The sequence below is a fragment of the Sebastes fasciatus genome, chromosome 12 (genome assembly GCF_043250625.1).
Source record: "Sebastes fasciatus isolate fSebFas1 chromosome 12, fSebFas1.pri, whole genome shotgun sequence".
Taxonomy (NCBI): domain Eukaryota; kingdom Metazoa; phylum Chordata; class Actinopteri; order Perciformes; family Sebastidae; genus Sebastes; species Sebastes fasciatus.
In genome coordinates this window covers 28,169,839-28,190,892 of record NC_133806.1, presented here as the reverse complement: position 1 = coordinate 28,190,892, position 21,054 = coordinate 28,169,839, and the positions used below count along the sequence as shown (strand labels likewise).

The 21,054-nt window shown below is 40.8% G+C and overlaps 2 protein-coding genes across 7 annotated transcripts in view; one reads left to right on the top strand and one right to left on the bottom strand.

The window, feature by feature from the left end:
* Positions 1 to 1,130: 1,130 nt before the first annotated feature.
* On the top strand, positions 1,131 to 13,330 carry LOC141779622 (grainyhead-like protein 2 homolog). 2 transcript variants are annotated; one of them, XM_074654517.1, is made up of 15 exons: positions 1,131 to 1,489; positions 2,520 to 2,706; positions 2,824 to 3,264; positions 3,419 to 3,474; positions 3,692 to 3,950; positions 4,129 to 4,240; positions 5,348 to 5,442; positions 8,593 to 8,751; positions 8,850 to 8,907; positions 9,142 to 9,281; positions 10,807 to 10,844; positions 10,986 to 11,077; positions 11,182 to 11,267; positions 11,365 to 11,429; positions 12,151 to 13,330. In XM_074654517.1, exons 1-15 carry the CDS (start codon positions 1,476 to 1,478, stop codon positions 12,263 to 12,265), a joined length of 1,917 nt encoding a protein of 638 aa, XP_074510618.1. In that variant the 5' UTR covers positions 1,131 to 1,475; the 3' UTR covers positions 12,266 to 13,330. The 2 variants fall into 2 exon arrangements, with proteins under 2 accessions (XP_074510618.1, XP_074510619.1); XM_074654518.1 differs by having other exon boundaries at positions 1,132 to 1,489; positions 3,692 to 3,848.
* A 3,629-nt stretch (positions 13,331 to 16,959) lies between these two features.
* Positions 16,960 to 21,054, bottom strand: part of ncalda (neurocalcin delta a) — an 83,207-nt gene continuing 79,112 nt past the window's right edge. For all 5 annotated transcript variants that reach the window (XM_074654544.1, XM_074654546.1, XM_074654545.1 and 2 more), the window contains one exon: positions 16,960 to 20,289. The gene's annotated coding sequence lies outside the window, so the exon portion shown is untranslated. The remainder of the gene's footprint in view (positions 20,290 to 21,054) is intronic.

Sequence of the window (21,054 nt, the reverse complement as noted above, 5' to 3'; positions counted from 1 at the left end):
GGTAATCTCCCCAAAACCAGTGTGTTGGAAAGGAGTACCTATTCCCCTTCTGGCTTACAGCTCTTCTGTCAACTTCCTCTGCAATCTGTTACATTAAACATGACATCCACTCAGCAGTGAAGGGTGATGTGCCTTCAGTCTCCGCCGTGCATTGCTCTCGTACGTACGATGATATATATTAGGCATTAAAACTAATAATACACATGTTGTAAATGCCTTACCGGTGAAAATGAACGTATTACTGAAGATAGACACCAAAATAAAATAGAAGAAACCGCTATGTTAAATTCTCTGGAGCTTCCGGTGTTTTGTTGTCCTCACTGCGCATGCCCACACCGTGTTGCCTTCACGTGTTGTCAGTGGTCGCCTGTTCACAACATACGCATTGTAGGGATATATTGGTGGGATTGCAACATTTCTGACAGCACATAAAAGCAGCGTCAGTTCCATCCTCTTGCAAAACTTCTTCAAGGCTATTTACAAAAACAACAACAACACAACTCAAATAGGAATGTACCAGAGTTCACGAACAGCCTTTGCCCATACAAAACATATTTCTAAAAATAACCAACCACATTTTTGTGGATTGCACATTTAATTCACAGTTTCTGTGTGCATGGAGCAGAATGAAATGCCTACCACAAGGTGTCACGGTACAGACAACAATACGGTTACTCCCTATACTTTCCTCCTACCGCATATTAACACCTGTGCAATGTAATAATGATGAAGACAATATTGTCTCTGACATATTGGCCAATATAAAACTATAGGCATTATTTTCATTTTTCACTGTGTGGTTGTATTAATCATACATATTCTCATCATCAAGGGAAGAGAAGGTGTTCCTATCATTAAAAATGACTTTACCTCTCTGATTAATCTGCCACTTTCAGTCAAACATTGTCTTAGAATACCAATGACCTTAAACAGTATCCTCAATACATTCTTGCTCGTGAGCACAATACAGCTTTGAAGAAATCCCCCAGTGTCAGAGACAGAAACTGAATTTTAATATCTGCTCAATTCAGACCACGCCCTCCCCTCCCTGTCCACCAATTGGATCAAGACTGTGCCACCTGTGTAGGAACATCTATCCAATCAGCGAGGCAATTTCCGTTTCCTTGTTTATCCTGCCTCTCTTCTCCTGCTGCAGTAGCCTTCTACCCATCTCTTAATCCACCAACTTCTCCAAACAGGATACTTAACAAACCTGTGCAAGAAATGTCGTTTTTATTACTTGATTTAGTCAGCATAGGTTACAATTTCATCTGACATCAGAAACATTAGAATACATTTTTAGTGCGCAAAGGTAACAGAGGATTTCATTGGTTGTATTGACTGAGAGGTTAAATAGAGCCAGCCTCTTGCACGCCTAGTTTTCTCCTCAGTCTCCCACACAAACTTACCTGCACTAACTAGAAAGTCCAGTTTCTCAAGCTAGTCCTAGAAAACAGCAGAGTCCTGGAGGCAACATGGACCTGGACAGGTAAGAGAAAGCCATTAATATCGGGGGGAACAACTTCTGTCAGTTTTACTCGAATTCTTACAAGTGTTTAAAATACTTTAGACGCCTTTCGTCTCTTTGTTCTTTGCACACAGGCAGCAGAAGCTTTCTCATTAAAAACAAAACTATTTGTATAGCTTATGCCTTTAGAAACTATTTGATAAAGGAGCTTCTATCAGTACAGATTAAAGGCCCTACATGCATCACAGACTGCAGAAATTACCCAAATGAATTTTGTATTGATTATAGTATTATAGTGATTGTGTATTAAGCAAACCTTACTGTAATTTACTGAGCTCTAGTTGCTGTTTTTATATGTGCTATGATTATTGCAAACTATTTGAAAGCCTGTACAATGTGTATATATACGTATATATGCATGTATATATGTGTGTATACTGTATATATATATATATATGTATATTTATGTGTATATATTTATACTGTTTTTATATATAGCCTACTATAATTATTGAAAACTTTTACTTTACTGTTAATATTAAAGACTGTACAATGTGTGCCCTTCTTGCCAGCATATACAGTGTGTATATATATATATATATATGTATATATATCCTAAATATATGTGTATATATACAGTATATGTGTATGTATATTTATGTATACTGTATATATAAATATTTTTGTATGTACTATACATATTAAAAACTATTTTACTTAACTGTGAATATTAAAGACTGTACAGTGTGTGCCCTTCCTGCCAGCCTCTCTTAATGATTTCTCAAAAATTACATTTGTAGAAATAACTCATGTCAGCTTGACATTTACAGAACTCAGTCAGTACATCTCTTTTGTTATCTAAATGGGTTATAGAGAAGTGAACCTACATAAACACACCCCACATGGAGTGGGCAATCAGAAGGAAGTTTTCTGAGAAAAAGCCTGGGGTAGACTTGGCGGCTTGGCAGTTGTAGCTTCTGCTAATGACAGACTGGCTTTGCAGTAACAACATGGCTTGTTGTCTCTTCCCATTATCCCGTCGTCCTCCCAGTAAACGGCTGGTGGTGGTGGTACCAAATGAAGCGCTGGCGCCCTCTCGCAGAGTGTTCAGCAGCGAGGATGAGGCGTGGAAGAGCTACCTGGAGAACCCACTGACCGCTGCCACTAAGGCCATGATGAGCATCAATGGAGATGATGACAGTGCAGCAGCACTGGGACTGCTCTACGACTACTACAAGGTGTGGAAAGCTTTGATCTTACAGCCAATGTAATCATGATATGATAAGATGATTCACATACTATGTTCTGATTTGTTTCACATCATATTTTGTTTGTATTTGCTCTAACCCTGTCAGGTTCCCAGAGAGAGGAGACGGGCCTACAGCGGTGTTAAACCCACAGAACCCTCTGCTATTGGGCCTGATAACTGCGGGAGCATGGAGATACTAGATCACCACCTTCAGGCCCCCAGATCCATGCCTGTTAACCTCTCTCTAAACAACAACACCACTACAGAACACCAGGGCTACAAGTATGGAGCTATCTGCCTCGCAGGAGACAACAGAGGAGGAGATGGTAAAGGTGGCGGCGGAGGTGGGGCAGCTCTGGTCAAGTCCGAGGGCCAGACGTCCATGGGAGTGTCCTGCTCTGCAGGTTCTTACCTCCGACAGGAACCCAGCGAGCAGCTACGGATGGCTTATGAGCAGCGCCACTATGACTTGACCCGCGCTGGGTACTTGAAAGATGAACAGAGAAGCACTCCAGACAGCACATATGAGGACTCTGCAGAAGGAGAGGTGAGACCTGTTATACAAGGGGGACGAGGTGGAGGTGGTCTTATGTGTTGCTTTCTAAACCAGGGTCACATTTGTAGGAATTGTTTTGCTCCTTTAGTGGCAGTATCCTCCATTTGCCTGTCTGAAACACACAGTATATATTCTCCTTTAACAGATGTACCACAAAAGTCCCTCCTCAGGAGTCGATGAAATCCAGTACAGCCAACCAACGTAAGTTTAATTCACAGATAAATGAAGGCGTTAAACACACAGGCTGCATTTTTGTGTGCGCACAGGATGTTTTGATGCACAAGTGTTTATCAGCTGTTAAAGGATAAGATATTCTATATTTTAGATTTCTGTTACTGTTGACATGTAGAGACCAAAACTAAGTGCGTGCGTGCGTGTGTATGTATATATATCTATATATCTATATATGTTGTTACAGTGACAGCTTCCAGTACCGTCTGGAGGCCAGCATGTCGCTGCGGCTGCGGCAGGGAGACGGACCCATGGCTTACCTGAACCGGGGTCAGTTCTACGCTCTGACTCTGTCGAAGGCCGGCTTCAGATCGTCCCTGAGTCAGCCCAGAGGCAAAGTGAGGGTGAGTGGACCGACGCCGTCACACGGGCCTGATGGGGGCTCCTCCGGTAATGAGCAATGCACCATGGGAGGCTCTGAGCGGCAGCGGGACAGTATTGTGCAGGTGAGGGAGGGGAGATCAGAGTTCATGCAGAGGAAGCGTAGAAGTTAATGGGTTTTAAATTTAGCTTATCGTTGGGCAGCGTAGTGGGAAATCTTGTTACACTTAGAAATGTAACATTTGTTCTAGAATTATTTTCACTTTGTTTGGGCCTGATTCTACTGTTATATGTCTACTTCAGAGTGTCATCATGGTTGTCTTTGGGGAAGACAAGTGCAGAGACGAGCAGCTGAAGAATTGGAAATACTGGCACTCCCGCCAGCACACTGCCAAACAGAGAGTCCTGGACATTGGTAAGATGATTATTATTGACAGGTCTGCCTGCTACATTCATGGCTTGATGGGGTTTGTAAGTAGAACAGGCCCAAATACAAAAATGGCACACCCTTAATCAGTATTTAATATCACACTTAGACAGATATTTCGACATGTTAAGCTCCACAAAACCACAGAGGTAAAAAGAGAGTAAGCAGGTGGCAAACCTGCTGGAGCCTCCAGGAGGATCCCGTCACATATCCCGAGGTGAAAGCCGACACAATTTGAATAACTGTCAATCCTCGATTCCCACAAGAGCGCTGTCAATAGACAGCCAATGGGTCTGCATTTGCATAGACGTTAACAGGAGAAATAGGTGGGGCCTGGACTGGAGCCATATCCTGTACGATCAGCAGGAGACAGGCCTCAACCTGTGCTTGCAAATTCAATGGAATGAGGCAGAGATTTTTGTCTGTGGCAAGTTCATGCCAGTACCATGGTCAAATCTATAACCTAATGTATGCAGGTGGAAATAAGCCCATGAGATGAGGAGTTGAGTGTTTTAGGATGTAACAATGTGAATTTTTTTTCTAGTTTGGAACTTGATTTGTTGGCAAAGTTGTTTCACGGTTGAAAAGATGCCAAATTATTATATCGATACTTTTATGAAAGATAAACTTAAACATGAGTGTGAACAGATGAATTGGCAGTGGTTTCCAACCTTTTTGGCTTGTGACCCATTATAGAAAAGTAAATCTGCAACGATTAGTCGACTAATCAATTAGTCGATCGACAGAAAAACAATCGGCAACTATTTTGGTAATCAATTAATCGTAAAAGTGATTTTTTTAGTAAAAGATGTCAGAAAATGCTGTTTATATATGTAAATTTCCTGCTTTTCTCTGTTTCATATCATATTAAATTGAATATCTTTGGGTTTTGGACTGACAAAACAAGACATTTAAAGAAATTGAGAACATTTTTAGGGATTTAAATGCAGGACTTTTACTTGTAATGCTGTATTTTTTTGTTGTATTGTGTTATTGCTTGTGCCACAATTTTGTAAGAGCCCTGCAATGCTGAAATTAGAGCTGACACAAAACTCCCACTGAAATGGTTTTCTCTGCTCTTCACTTCGTATGCAGCCGACTACAAGGAGAGCTTCAGCATGATCGGGAACGTGGAGGATATCGCCTACAACGCTGTCTCTTTCACATGGGATATCAGTGAGGAACCTAAGGTAAAAAAAGTCTTTGGGGAAATGGGGGTCGGGGGCATTGTAGCCAGATCTCGCGAGAGAAACAAGCAACCAGGTCTACAGAGACAAACCCAAAACAAGCAACTCTCCCCCCAAAAAAGCCCAAAACAAGCGACCTTACTTACCTACCAAAATATGAGAGAGACAGACGGCCACTTGATCACTTGTCAACTAAACTTAAAGAAGTTGAACAATTAATTACATTTTTTCATTTCGTTTAACTTTTGCATTTTTGCTAATTGGCAAAACACCGGCAAACTGCCTTTGAATCGTCTCCCACTTGAAGGCGAATCCAATCTTCAAATCCACTCTCTTTTTCACAGTCTTTGTTGTAGTTTTTGTCATATTTCGCCCACTTAGTATCTGGCATTGTTAGCTAAGATTTGTCTCACAATAACACTCTGAGTGGCGGCGGCGGTGGCGGTGAGGAGAAAGACAGGAGCAACTACCAATATTTGTAAGCAACATTTCAAGAAAACAAGTCCAAAGTCGCTTCTAATAAGCGGACTTGGCAACTCTGGTGGAGGGGTGGAGCATATGCCAGGCCCCTCCATCCACCCCCAACCCCTATGTGCTCCATGACAGAGGGAGCGTCTCTTGCTTACTGTTGTGTCATTATTTCGGGCCCACTGCAATAGACGCTGAAAGGAGCTGCTCGGATTTCACCTTTGTAAAGATGGTCAGTTGGATAAAGACAAATGGCAAACAACCTGTAAACACGTAAACATGTAAACACGTACACACACACACACACACACACACACAGTGTCAGCCCACCCTCAGGGTGTTCTGGGCTCAGGAGGTTGTGGCTCCCATTCAGCTCAAACCTAATGAGAGCTCCACAAACAGCCTCATTGTGAGAGAGGTAATTGCAGCTTTGTGGGTTTGTGGATAAATATTTACTGTTTGACATAAACCTTCATTCCACTCTAATTGTTTTTAGTGCTGTCATGATACAACATCAAGCTGTGTTCACTCAGTGTAGGCTTTTTTATACATGCTTGTTGAACACCTGACTAGGGCTGCACGATTATGGCCAAAATGACAATCACGATTATTTTGATCAATATTGAGATCACGATTATTTATCACAATTGAATTATTACGATTATTCACTGATTTTATTTTCTGCAGTATGAAAAAATGCAGGAATATTCACCCTACACTTTTGTTAGTTACATTTGAAAGCTAAATGCATCAATCTGGTGCACTTTGAGAGCAGGATTAGCAACATTAAGAGGCCAGATAAACAATTTTATGCTCTGAATTCAATCAAACACATTGGTTGTATAGATAATATCCTCTCTCTCTCTGCCCGCTGAGTGTCTTGTGTTCTTCAGAGGCAGACCATTAAATTAGCTAAATAATCCCTGATGTGAAAGCACTCTTAATTACAGTCCAGGTATTGAATGCTTGGTGGTTGAGCAGGTTGTGTCAATGTGTGGCTCTGCTGTCAGAATCTAGATGATCATTATCAGCCTTCCTGGTGCACACTGACAGTGCAGACGTCCTCATATAAACCTCCACACAGGAGCAGAGCCAGCTGGAAATAAGGTGGAAGAACACCTCTGTTATTGCGAGGAAGTCTACAGGCTCACACGTCACCGCCATCGCATCTCTTTCTCTCGGTTTTGTGCCACCTAGAAATTTGGTTTCCAAACATAATTGGACGCCCAATCATGCCCTGACAGGCTGATGTACCAAATTGGTATTTTTGGTGCAAATGATCAGTTTTGTTTTTTGTTTTGGCATGGCTCTGCTGTTGCCAGGCAACAATCACCATCCTCATTGTAATGGAGTGTGGAATGTGTTGGTAGGGGGAGATGAGCCGCTTCCTGCAGCATGACTCCGGGTTTTTGTTTGTTTGTTTGTGCCTGGTTGAGTGGACGGCACGGAACAGCCACTTACCGGTGCCCTCGTGAACTTTTCTCTTTTTAGGAAGGTATTGGAAAGCTCACACAACAAGCCTCCTACACACACACACACACACACACACACACACAGATGCTAGCAGCAACACGTCCAGTGCTTCTGGAGAAATTGAAATGGCTTGGGTCTGTGGAGGTGTGAATTTGTGGAGGTGTGTAGGAGGCTCATTTGTGCTTCAGGCCTTTCCAGCAATCAGCCCTCACCTCTGCAGGTTCAGGCACGATGCCGTTGATGCCGCGTAGTGGGAAAGTTGCTGTTGTGCCGCGGTGAGGAATCTCTACCGTTATCCGTCTCTGCCGACCTGTTGCTCAGGCTGTCGGACCTGTTTATCTGGAAAATTCATCAGGAGTTTATGTTGGTTTAGTTTGTTTGCTGTCATCGTTAATCATGGCGGGAATCTGTCCTGTCATGTAGCCGAATGTTGGAAGGTAGCCACATCGTTTACAATGTACACTTCGTAGCTTTAAAATAGTTAAAGGACTGTACTGCGATTTGGGTGAGATTTTGTGAATTTCTCTCAAAAGCTTTTAAAAGATTCAGCAGCTCTGTTACATTATTTAACTCTGGGAGAGAGTGATTTAGGAGCGACGAGCAATTCAGCATTTCAGTTCGCAAAACAAACTTTCTTCTAAATCGGTATCATTCACTAGTGTGGTGTCACACACTTTATTTGTTGGCATATAAAACAGTTAACATAAGGAGCGCCAAGAGGTGGTGGGACACATTTGCATGTCTGAGTGTTGCTTCTGGCCTGTGAACTGCTGCTGCTGCTGCTGTGACTCATGACCCCGTGACCCTCTCACTCATCACTGAGTCAGGTTGAGATTCACCAGGGAACAAAGATCTCCATCGGATCTGACTGGCTATAAAACTAACTGAGCTGATGACAAGCGGCTGGGTTCCCACCGTTAAAATAATCCACTACTTATAGCTGACTTTAAACCTCTATGCTTGCTTGCTAATTAGTTTTCATGCACTCAAATTCACACGGTACAGCTGACTCAATATGAGGATACATTATTTTTAATCAAATCAGAATTTGCATTTTGTTTTCAAATTAGTCGAGCTACTCGGCACTCCTTCCATGTACCAGCAGGCATCTGCAGAAGCACCCCGTGGTTGAGAATCACTATTTGTCGTCTCTCTCTCACTGCTTGTTTTAGATGTTGACCCCGTCTTCTGTCTTATTTTTGTCTCCTATAGGTCTTCATCTCTGTGAACTGTCTGAGCACAGACTTCTCCTCGCAGAAGGGCGTGAAGGGGATGCCTCTGATCATCCAGGTCGACACCTACAGTTACAACAGCTGCAGCAGCAGGCCGATTCACAGGGCCTTCGCCCAGATCAAGGTCTTCTGCGACAAGGTGAGGACGGCCTGCCGGTCTGCTCAACAATGAGCCCATCATTTAGACTTTTTGCTTTACTTTTTACTTGTCTTTGAGCTGCCTCATGTGTTCTGCAGGGCGCTGAGAGGAAGCTTCGCGATGAGGAGAAGAAGCAGCTCAGGAAGAGGATGAAGGGTAAAAACACTTTTCTCTTTCTTCTTAAGTAAATAACAAAATATGAATTACATATCATTTCATGTCCAGAAATAATGTTGGTGAGATTGATTTTAAAATCACTTTTGAATAGAAGAGCTCGGCAGAAGACTAAAACGCCAGGGAAATGTAATCAAAACCATAGCACATCTGTACTTGAAATGGTTGCCTGGCAACAGATGCTGAGTTCACACACACACTCTCTCTCTGGATTAGGGAAAAATGGCAGCTCAGGGCAGACCTCTCCCTTTAAGAGGGCTGATAACACGCTGCTCAAAACCATGATGGACCTGGACTCCCAGCCTGTCCTCTTCATTCCTGACGTCCACTTTGGAAACCTGCAGAGAGCCGGACAGGTGAGGGACTCCTCCCTGTCTCATTGTCTAACACAGTGGTTTCCAACCTGTTTTTCTTGAAGCCCCCCCCTACTTGTATCTAAGAAAAGCTGAACCCCCCTGACGTCAAACTGCGTACACGTGGGTCAAGTGCATGCTAATGGAGAAAATTGCACTGCAAAGTCACAAGCTATGCAGATTTAGGCGGAATATGATGGAAACTAGCACAAAGAAAAGGAAGAACAGCTACAACAAAGACTGTGAAACTACTTATAAGTATTTGTAAGCCGGTGGAAGGCGATTCTCAGAGTTTTTTGTGAAATTTGCCAGTTATTTTTCAATTTCACACGTGGAGGTATACGACATGAAGCGACACAGTTCATGTGAGTCTCACAAGAAACGTGCGGACCAGAAAGAGATGTGCCGATCTATGGATGCATTCGGACAAAGCACAGAGATGTTACAAGATAAGGGGCAGAATAGAAATGTTTATTATTTCAGTTAGATAGACATTATACCAAAATTGTAGACTACCTCTCAGCATCGGTAACGTGTCCCACATTGTCCCACACAAACATACTCTTTGTCCCACATTTGGTTTGTTGGGATCTGGTCTCCCTAACATCATCAACCTAAAAAAAATTACAAATCCTCGAACTAAATCTTCAATTTGAATAAAGTGATTTAGTGTTTTAAATGAGTTAATTTACTTTTATTCATTTTTATTTGTATTAAACTTTCTTTAATGAATAGAACTCGTCAGTTTCCACAACATAAATAAAGTGATGACGTCTTGGCAGATTCACAAAGATATGCAGATCCACAATAGGATTTCTCTTTTTTTGTAAGAACTTAATTGATCTACTATAATAGTGTTAGAGCCAATATTGATTTTTTTGTTAGTGTAGTTAAATAAATATAATTGATGGTGTTGTTAGATTGCTTGACCGCCCTGTTAAAACAGGAGCAGGCCTACCTTTGTGTGCGTCAAGCAGGAAAGCAAATGAAAATGTTGTTTTTGAAAGGCTAAACGCCAACAAGCAGATTATTTTATTAGATAAAAACATGTTGTGAATTTTGAAAATGATTAAATCTAGTTTTGGACTTTACAACGCTCTGGAACTATTGGAAATGTTTGGATCACACAAGTCGGAAACAATCCTACACAGCAACCACTGGAATATAATTCTACAAATAGTATAATACTAATAATATTAGTGTAGCCTGATCTTTATCTGTAACTGTGCACAAATACCAGCTTTAAACAGAATGTGGCCTACTAAGTAGCAAAAAAATCTTTTAAAATGGTTTTATATACCGACTTTTGTATAAATTATCCAGTAAGTGTGTTATTATGATTTTAGTTATACATGTGCAAATCTAATTTTGACAACCTCAGAGCAGAGAAATCCTGGTGCACCCCTAAGGGGGGCCCAGACCCCAGGTTGGGAACCACTGGTCTAACACACACACACACACACACACACACACGGGAAATGTCCCGTCTTGCAGTGTACCTCATGTTGACCTTTTCCTCCATTTGCAGGTGTTTGCTTTCAACACTGAAGAGGTCAACAGAGATGGGTGAGTATCATACTGTTATATTTTCACACCTCTCTGGTTTGATCTCTCCATGTTGAAAATACCACGGAGCGCCCCGGTTAGGGATCCCATATTTTTCCCTTTAAATGATGATGATGATGATTATGATTGTGTGTGTGTCAGGAGTGTTCTGGTGAAAAGGATGTCGTGTGTTCCTGAGGAAGATGTCTGTCCACCTCAGCCCAAGAAGTCCAAAGTGGAAGTGGAAAGGAAAGGTTTGTAAATGTTGCTTTTTCTCTAATTTCAAGCTTTTGGTCTCACACCTGGATTTGAATTTGAATGAATTTTGAATGCCTTATCTACTACATTCCCTCATCAGTTCTGCTTTACGTGAGGAAGGAGTGTGATGAAGTGTTTGACGCCTTAATGCTGCACAGCCCGACCCTTACAGCGTTGCTGGAGGCAGTGAGTATTAATGAAGTACTGTAGTGATGATACAGGCAGGGCCTCGTGGTGCTTGGACATGTTGAAAATGCACTGTTTTCTTCACTGTGTTTCACAGATCTCAGAGAAATATGCAGTGCCAGTTGACAAGATGGCCAAAGTTTACCAAAAAAGCAAAAAAGGGTGAGTGAGCCAAACTATTGAAACAAGACTGTTCAGCTTCTGTGACGTTGTACAGAGACACAGTGGCAACATCTATGTTTAGCAGGTATAATATTTGCCATGTTCACCATCTTAGTTTTGTTTGTTAACATTTGCTAATTAGCACTAAACACAAAGTACAGCTGAGGCTGATGGGAATGTCTAGTTTTGCAGGTATTTGGTCAATGGTGCCGGAATTTGTCTGCTCTGAGGTTGTCGAAATTTGATTTCCAACAGCTCCAGAGCGTTGTAAAGTTCGAAAATAGATGTAATCATTTTCAAAATTCACAACATTTTTTTATCTAATAAAATATTCTGCTTCAATCCATATTTGTTGGCGTTTAGCCTTTCAAAAACAACATTTTCATTGCGGGCAAAAACCTATTTGCTCTCCTGCTTGATGCACACAAAGGGAGGCCCACATCTGTATTAATGGGGCGGTCACATAACAAAAAAAATCTATTTTGGTTCGAACACTATTATAGTAAATCAATTCAGCTGTTACGAAAAAGGTCATATTGTGTATCTGCATATATACTGTATATATATAGGAGGTGCAGAAGTCTAGTATTCTCTCAGAACACTTGAATTATAATATGCTGAAAGGTTATTATAGCATTTTTGCCCAATGATGCCAAAAAATAGTCTGCCTACTGAAGCTTTAAATTCACCGGGGCACTCTTTGTCTGTTCGTCTTCCTCAGGGTGCTGGTGAACATGGATGACAACATCGTCCAGCACTACTCCAACGAGGACACCTTCATCCTGGCTCTGGAGAGCTCAGCAGAATCCTTACGCATCACTCTGTCAGAAATCTGACGGTTGTTTGCCACGGCACTGTATCCGCCAGTCATCCTATCATCGACCACGGATGGGCGACGCTTTAGCCATGTGTAGCTATTGTGAACATTGCTAGCAGTATTAGATGACGGCACCAAGACGTGTTCCTTGAGGAAGGCCGCATAGGAGTCTCGGTTTGTTGGATAACTGGCTAAACTCCAAACAGCCGGCAAAATCCACACCCAAAACACCCGCGGCAGTACATGTTTACACAACCTGCAGTAGGAGGAACACAGGCTTAACTTAGAGAACTTAATGGAAGTGTCAGATTTGTGACTTATTGGGGTAAAATGTTTGATATTTCCGGGCTAACTACCTGTGCGAGTCTTGATTAGCTGATACAGCACATTATCCAGTAGTCTTATTGGACTAACAGCGGGGGGCTGCTGTTCGCTTCCTCTGCCGTCCTTCCTGTTACATCTTCTAGTTGTGGAAGCTTTTAAATTACTTGATCAGATGTTTGAAAGGCTTCATAGCAAGTCTACGCAACATCTTTCGCTGGCACTCAACAGTTCAAAGTAAACTTATATAAATGTAGACTTATTATTTTGTATGTATATACTTATTTTTAGATGTGTCTCTAATAGTTCTCATGTCAGGATTCTCATTTATTGTTCTTCGTTGTCCATCTTTTTTTATTGTGTGGTCATATTGTTAATGCATACTAAATGTTTCCAATCGGTTGCAGTGAAATAACAGTTTTCACAGATAGTGATTACATGTCTCTATAATTGCATGAGGCTCCATTATGGAACAGGACAGTAAGTCTCCAGGATGCTGTTAAAGTGTTCTGCTTCCTCTGTGCATGTGTTTATTGTTTTTCCTCTCACTGAAGGGACTGTAGTCATTAGTATTTATGACATTAGTCAGGGACTAACTGCTCCCTCCATTTACACAATCCTTTTCTGAGGCTGCTGCAAACTGTCAGAGCTTAACAGTGTAATCGCCCCGTTCCTAGTCACTGCCTTGGTTTACGCCTGATTCACTGACAGCACCATAATGTACAGTCTTTCAAATGAGTCAATAAATATAGTTTTATATGCAGTCACTCGTCTCGCTTCTTTTTTTACTACTTTCTAATAAGGCACCCTTTTATAAAGACTTTATAAGTTGTAATTAATGACTTTATTAATGGTTATCAGTTAATAGATCAGTTATAAGCCATAAATAAGAACACATTTTTGGTTGCCAGATTATGAAAAATCCCTGTGGTTTTTTTTTTTTTATCCATTCCATTTGGTAATTGTAAATGCTTAATAAGTGAAATGGATTTTGATCCAAGCCCTCTGCAGCACTTTTCCATAAGGTAAGTAGTCATATAGTCTTATCAGTAATAAATATATATATTCACAACCTGGAAACCCGAAAGTAGTTCTTATTAGTGGCTTATTCCTGGGCCGGTATGTGTGAGCATCAGAGTAAAATTTTGGAATAAAGTTCTTAAAGGGACAGTGTGTAGGACTTGGCGGTATCTAGTGGTGTGGTTTCAGATTGCAACCAACTGAGTACCCCTTCGCTCACTCTTTGCTTTCCAAGACTGTGGTAATGTGAGCCGCTGAGCGCAAAACCGTGGTAACAACGTTCACCTCGCTCAGAGGCCATCCTTACCATTATAACAATACTTGGGGAGCAACGGAAGTCAGACGCAAGCATGTCGGAGAACTACGGTGGCCTTTAAGTAACATAAAAATGTGAAAGGCGCCAGTGTTTGGTTTGTTCGTTCTGGGCTACTGTAGAAACATGGCGGACTCCGTAAAGAGGGGTTGTGTCTAGAAAGTAACCACCAAGTTGCGAAAATCTTGCAAGATGGTTCAGGTTAGGCATTGACCTTGAATACTTATGGTTAGGATAGGTCATCGGGCAGCAGTACCCAGGATAAATTGAAACATGTCTCCAAACTTCTACTTTAAACAAACCAGTAATAGTAATAACGCTATGCTGAAGAGTTGCTGTGTAGTTGGTTGCACCAACAATAAATCCAAAAACTCTGATCTCCAATTTGTTCCTCTGCCATGTCCTAAAAAAGATCTAATAGAGGAGCTTTATGGCTCCAGGCTATAGACCAGACCAGCGTGGCGTCATCTCTGAGGCTGCGCTCCCTTTTGGGGGAAAGAAATTCGCCGTCACAGGAGAGAGCTGTTGTGTAGCGGGTCAACCGAGGCTTTCACACTGAGATTTGAGGCTCATATGATACATGAATATTCACTGTCAGTGTGCTAAATGGCTAACTGATGCTGGTGACAGTGACTAGCATGACTAGCTAACGTTAGCTTGAGTGTGAGGATGCTAGAGTAATACAGTCATACATTAACGTTATAGCAGCATCAGACTCTCGTCTCCAACTAAATCTCAGCCTATAGATCAAACAGTTGGCTGTTAACACGTTGATTATTTACAGACAACACTTTGCCTAACATGATTCAATCAAATACGTAGAGATGTCTGGAAAAGCAATATCTCTGACTGTGTTGGACGGGGGAAGACTGAAGGGACATGACGGCGATCAACCTTCATTTATTAAGGTATCGCAAACAAACGTTTGTATAACAAGAGATGAATGCATACGAATTTGTCAAAATTACAATCCAAACATACGTCTAATTGCATTGAAGTCTATTGGATCTTCTGTTTTCTATCCCCCAAAAGGGGGCGTGGCCTTGACTTTTTGCAAAGTACCCGTATGTGCCGGTTTGATGTATTTATATATTGTACAAAAGCGTTGGATCCAATGACTGATGGGTAATCATGACAAGGTGTGCTTGAAACCGTGAGGTGATGCAGCTCTGACATGTCACTTCTGAAGGCCTGTTATTTGGAGGGAGGACATGGTGGGTCGACAGAATTGTAGTCTTTGAAAACTTTGATTTCACTTTCTTATGACAAAGCCACCAGGTCCTGCTGCTTTATACAAAGATATTTTAGGACCATTCTCAAAACCACGTCTTAGACATCTTACACGTACAGCACCTGATCTACAAAGCATTATTATTAAAGCATTTATTAACTCTAATTAAGTTACAACCTGTATAAAGGGTGCCTCAATAGAAAGTGGTACCAATTGGCCTGGACTGGAGCCTAGCTGTAAGTGGGTACTTAGGGCTATTGAAGATGCATTAAGAAATTTTCAGCTTTCCAAGAGGTTATTTCACCGTGTTCCTCTCTGTAATCAAGGATCAAAGTGCTTTGAACAGACTGGAGCTCAGTGTGACGGGTCACAGTGATCTCATTTGAGCATGCTCACATGGCAAAAGTCTTCATTTGACATTACAGCTGGGAAAAAAAAAACTCTGAACATGGTTTTACAATGTTTGGTACGTCCACCTCTTTGATCCAGACTGAAATATCCGTCACAGTCTCACGGCAGTTTGTGAAATACTCACGAAATTGAATGTATTGATTCGTGTACATACACGACTTTCCCTTTTTTTTCGTGACGCTTAGCATGACTTTCATCGGCGTATTTTTCATGCTTTTTCCTACAAATGTCCAGTAACACATGATGCACATGTCAATTTGCAGCTTTCATTTATGAGCAATTTGGAAATATATATTTTAGCATTACTAAAACTGGAACCAATAAAACCGATACTGGATTTTTGAGGCCAGTAACCACATTGATATTCAAAAGTTTGAAAAATCAGATATCAGCCAATGTTCATTATTTTTCAAACATGCTTATCCTCATACATACATACATTCCTTAAAGGAACAGTGTGTAGGATTTGGCAACAGTGGTGCGGTTGCAGATTGCAACTCCTCCCTTTCCAAGACTGCGGTAACGTGAGCCGCCGAGTGCAAAACCGTGGTAACGCTGTTCGCCTTCCTTACCATAATAACACTACATTGGGAGCAATGGAAGTCAGACGGTGGCTGGCGGCACCACAGTTTGGCACTCTGTGACTCACGTTACCGCAGTTTCACAAGTTCGGAGAACTACGGTGGCTTTCAGGTAACGTAAAAAAAGCCTCTCTCTAGAGCCAGTGTTTGGTTTGTCTGTTCTGGGCTACTGTAGAAACATGGAGGAGCAACATGGAGGACGCCGAGAAGAGGACCCGCTCCCTATATGAAGGGCTCATTCTAAGCTAACGAAAACACAATGATTCTTTGTTTCAGGTGATTATACACTAATGAAAACATAATTTAGTTAAGAATATTATATTCCATTTCTGCTAATAGATCCTCCGAAATGTTAAACATTGGCACTTTATATTTGTTTTTTGAAGAATTCTGGCCAAGGTAGGTAATGAGCGGGACATTTTATAGTTGAAAAACAAACTTAGTGCTCACTCTCATTATAAACTATAACAAACAATCGTTAACATTTTTGTACTGATATATCTTACTTATAGCAAAGAACATATATTGCCAAGAAGTGAAAGTCAATTGTTCGTCCGCCTAAAAAGTGTCGTATAAAAATAAAACAAATTTATTTCTATTCTATTGTCATATAGCCTGTGTTGAACTATAACATTTTATAAATATAATAAGCGTTTTCAGTCCAAAATAGCGGCAGCGGCTGTTGTCAAAAAAAACCACCAGAGTTTCGTCTCTTTGCTTACACTGTAGGCCACCACATACACGATACAATACCTGTGCAATAAGTTAATATAGGCTGAACTTTATCGGTCACGCTGCCACTGAAACCACAATATCACAATTAACCAGACACCACATTAATGCTTGCACACAATAAATTGTAAATTTAATTCTTGCCTTTTTAAAGTTGACCAAAAAACAGAGTCCTGTGTTCCAAAACTGCAGTCACTAAATACAGGATACCATACAAAACCTACAAAATGCAACAATTACAAACATTTTGTTCAACAGATAACAATTGTACAGTATAAATTTATACAATACTGCTTTGTTTTTATTTGGCACTTGACCACAAGATGCTATTTTGTGTTTTAACAGAAATGTTACACCTGACGTATTTTTTTTTTTTTTATTAAAAAAAAGAAGAAAATAAAATCATAAAAATACAATAAAAGCAACACATGGTGACAGTATCATTGCAGTAGTTGGGATTCTCGGTTTGTTTGTCTGCATCCTTTTTTTCTTTTTTCTTATTGTTCACAAAAAACAGCAGTTATTTAATAAAACATTCAAAGCTTTTCTAATTGGAAAATAATGCAGTAACTGAGAGGGCTTGGCTGTGCCCTGGGGGGGGGGCTCAGGTACATTCAGGGGAGGGTCTCACTGGTCCTGGTTGAACTCTATTTAAAACCTCAGGGAGAGCTTTTTTCTTTTCTTTAACAGCTAAGTAAAGGAATGAAAGAAGGAGAGAAGGTGAGTGTTCTTATAAGTGGGACGCCAGCACTTATACTGACCAAAAGCATTCATTTGACGTAATACTGTAAACTGTGTTTATGCTAGTTGATTAAAAGTGTACTGTAGAATTGGGACTGTTGTTAAAGAATTCAGTCCTCTGTGTGCATGCTTGGCTCTGTTACAGATACATAGACATATATACATAGACGCCGCATTGGACGCTTCAGCCCGTTGCGGCGATACGTCAACGTGGGCGCCATATTGGACAGGGCAAGACTGGCCTGGAACCCTGTACAAGTGAACGGGGGAGCAGACGTTGTTCTGGATAAAAAGCACCATAACGTCTACATTTCTCAACCGATTTCAAAGAGTCTTTATTATATTTAAAAGGTTTATGATCTACGAGGAGTAGAAAAATAAAGTATTGTCTCCAGTTACTTAGAATCTGGATAGTTAGGCTATAATCGCTGCTAGACGCTCAGGAGACGAGTGTGTACTGTAGGCTGACATGAACTGAATTACATACATGATTAAAAAAATAATTAATTTGGCATAAGGAATAATTAAAACTCATGTTTGTTATGGCTTTGGCTTATTTTCCTTGTTTAAGGTTAATTGTTGTAGCGAGGTCCCTGTATTATATAATATAATATAATATAATATCATATACAATGAAACGTCTTCCTCCGTTTTAGCGATCATGCTTTCTAACACTGCTACTGCAATTACTATTATGTACTTACTAATAAGAGCAATCAGAATAACAATAAATATTAGTATAGTAATATTAGTTATGATCTGAATTTATTGAAATAATGGTGATAACTCAGCAATTATAAAAAACAAAATAATCTAACAGCGTAATTGTTGACCAATTGTTGTTTGTAATATTAGACACAGCGTTTTTAATATGTATCGTACATTTCATGTTTTAAACACGATATCATGTTAGATATGAACATCAATAAGCTAACATTAACTTATATCGTTTAGCTCACAATAACGAACGTTAGCTAGCTCTTATCTGATGTTACGGAAGCAAATGTTTTGTTTTGTTATTATAAACGTTTGAATATAAAAACGACTCCTTGAAATCAGTTGAGAAATGTAGACGATATAGTGCTTTTTATCCCAAAAAACGGCAGCTCCCCCATTCACTTGTATGTGTTTAGGGGCCAGTCTTGCCCTGTCCAATATGGCCCCCAACCATATAGGTCCAGGAGTCAATGCGGCGTCTGTGTATATATGTCTATGGATTGAAACTGGATGGTGATTTGATTATTGAGCTCAACTGAAACAGAAAAGAAGGCTCTCCGCTGTGACTACCCAGCATCCCCATTAAACAGCGTGTCTTTATACGTATATAGATTGTTGTGTGGTGGTCTTCCGAAGAAGCTTCTCTTGGTTTCCCTCCATGACGTTACTCATGTGAACCGTCAGATGTGTGTCAGCTTTGGCAGTCCATCATAACACTGACTACTGGTAGCACTAACGATGACAATACTAACATACAGAAGCGAGCTCAGAGCGGGATTGGGCAACTGGCCGTTTAGCCACTCATATCCATAAACGTACGTAAAACACACACAAGTTAAGTCACATGCATACGTGTTATTTTAGTCAATGCACCTCTGCGCCCGACTGTTCAACATGCGGCATTTAAAAACATCTAAAAGTGACCGTGAAGAAGTGTTGTGTCTGTTCTTCACATCGTTTTGTGACATCCCCCGCAGTAGCTTAAATAAACAATTATTATTATTTCAAAACATCTGTTATGAACTGAGAAATCGGAATTTGCTTTACAAATTTTAGGGTGCGCTTTAATATATCTACACTGTACTCAAATATTTTAAAGATTCTATTTTCCTTAAACTAGAGCGCAGTAATGCACTGCCACTCCCAACAAAAAAAAAATCGCTTTTTACCGATATGAAAAAAAACACTGGCGGATAAAGGGATGCGTTTCATTCTTCATTACATCAGTGAAGACTTCACGAAATCAAACTACCGATTTAGGGCGCGTTAGTAGCATAATATTACATGTTACATGTAATTTTTGTCCCAACACAAAATATGAAACAAAGTCTATCATAAAATACACAAACACACATTCTCACAGTAGAAAAGAGGAAACTAAAAGCAGTACTCGCTCTGAGTGAAGGACAAATTTCACTAGTCCTCTCTGCAGATTAAATAATCTCACCTACAGTATGTCCTGTTATTCAACACCATCGTAGCTCTCGCTCTCTCGCTCTCTTGTTGTCTCATGCACACACTCTGTCTATGATACACATTAGAGTGACGGAGGCTCTGTGTCGCCCCGGCTGGAGCCTCGATGGGGCACAGAGAGCCAAGCAAAGACACTGATATAGAGACTCCAGTTTATACTGTATATATACACACAACCTACTGTAGACCTTCTGTATACGCTGACATGCCTAGAGGAGGACTGTGGGGTCCTGGTGGGGTTTGACAACCTGATGAGGGTTTGGGAAAGTCTTCAGGTTCAGTCTGTGTTGGGGTTTGGGGGGTTTGGAGGGTTTAGATAAACAGCTCGAGGGGAGGGGGGGTGGGGGTTAACTGGACAATTTGGCTCCCGTGCCCATCTTTGATGTCCTCAGTGCATGTTGAAGGCCTGTCTTCTTCATCGTCATCATCAGCTTGTCATTCTTCATCATCAGTCTGCTCCATAGTGGAGAGTTAAGGGCATTTGGAGTCACCCCAAAGAAGCACTGCGGGGAGATGAAGGATGAAGGTCAAGTTTTTGTCAGTTTATGACAACAGGTGCTAACATGTTGGTCATTATTATTATCTCATCACAAGTAATACAAGGTCATCTGATGTATTTCACAGTCCACTTTTAACATCAACAGTTTTCAGTTAAAATAATTAAAATATCAACATGTATTCATAACATGGCTGTCAATCGATTCAATTATTTAATCGCCATTAATCGCATGATTGTCCGTAGTTAATTGCAAATTAATCACACATTTTTTTTTACCTGTTCAAAATGTATCTGTTCAAAATATACCTTTAAGGGAGATTTGTCAAGTATTTAACACTCTTATCAACATGGGAGTGGGCAAATATGCTTCCTTTATGCAAATGTATGTATATATTTATTATTGGAAATCAATTACCAACACAAAACAATGACAAATATTGTCCAGAAACCCTCACAGGTACTGCATTTAGCATGAAAAATATGCTCAAATCATAACATGGCAAACTGCAGCCCAACAGGCAACAACAGCTTACTACCCGTACAGCTGTCCACTTGTGATCCGATCACTCAGGAGGCATGTTAATACCAGGTCTGAACAGGGCCTTAGCCTTACAGAGTTCATCAAGTGCTGCTGCTGAGTTTAGAGTCACGAAACTAAATGCTCGTTGACAGTAAACCTCTAAAAGTGTCATAAACACCCATGGAAAGGCAACACAGATCCCCGGCTTTAACCTTTAGTAAAGAGTTTACATGTGAAGAGAACGCGGAG

Bases quoted from the DNA above. Each gene is read 5' to 3' on its own strand.
- LOC141779622 (XM_074654517.1), top strand. The intron at 3,951-4,128 runs GTGAGGGAGGGG...TGTCTACTTCAG, and splicing joins AGCGGGACAGTATTGTGCAG to AGTGTCATCATGGTTGTCTT. The intron at 8,908-9,141 runs GTAAAAACACTT...TCTCTGGATTAG, and splicing joins GCTCAGGAAGAGGATGAAGG to GGAAAAATGGCAGCTCAGGG.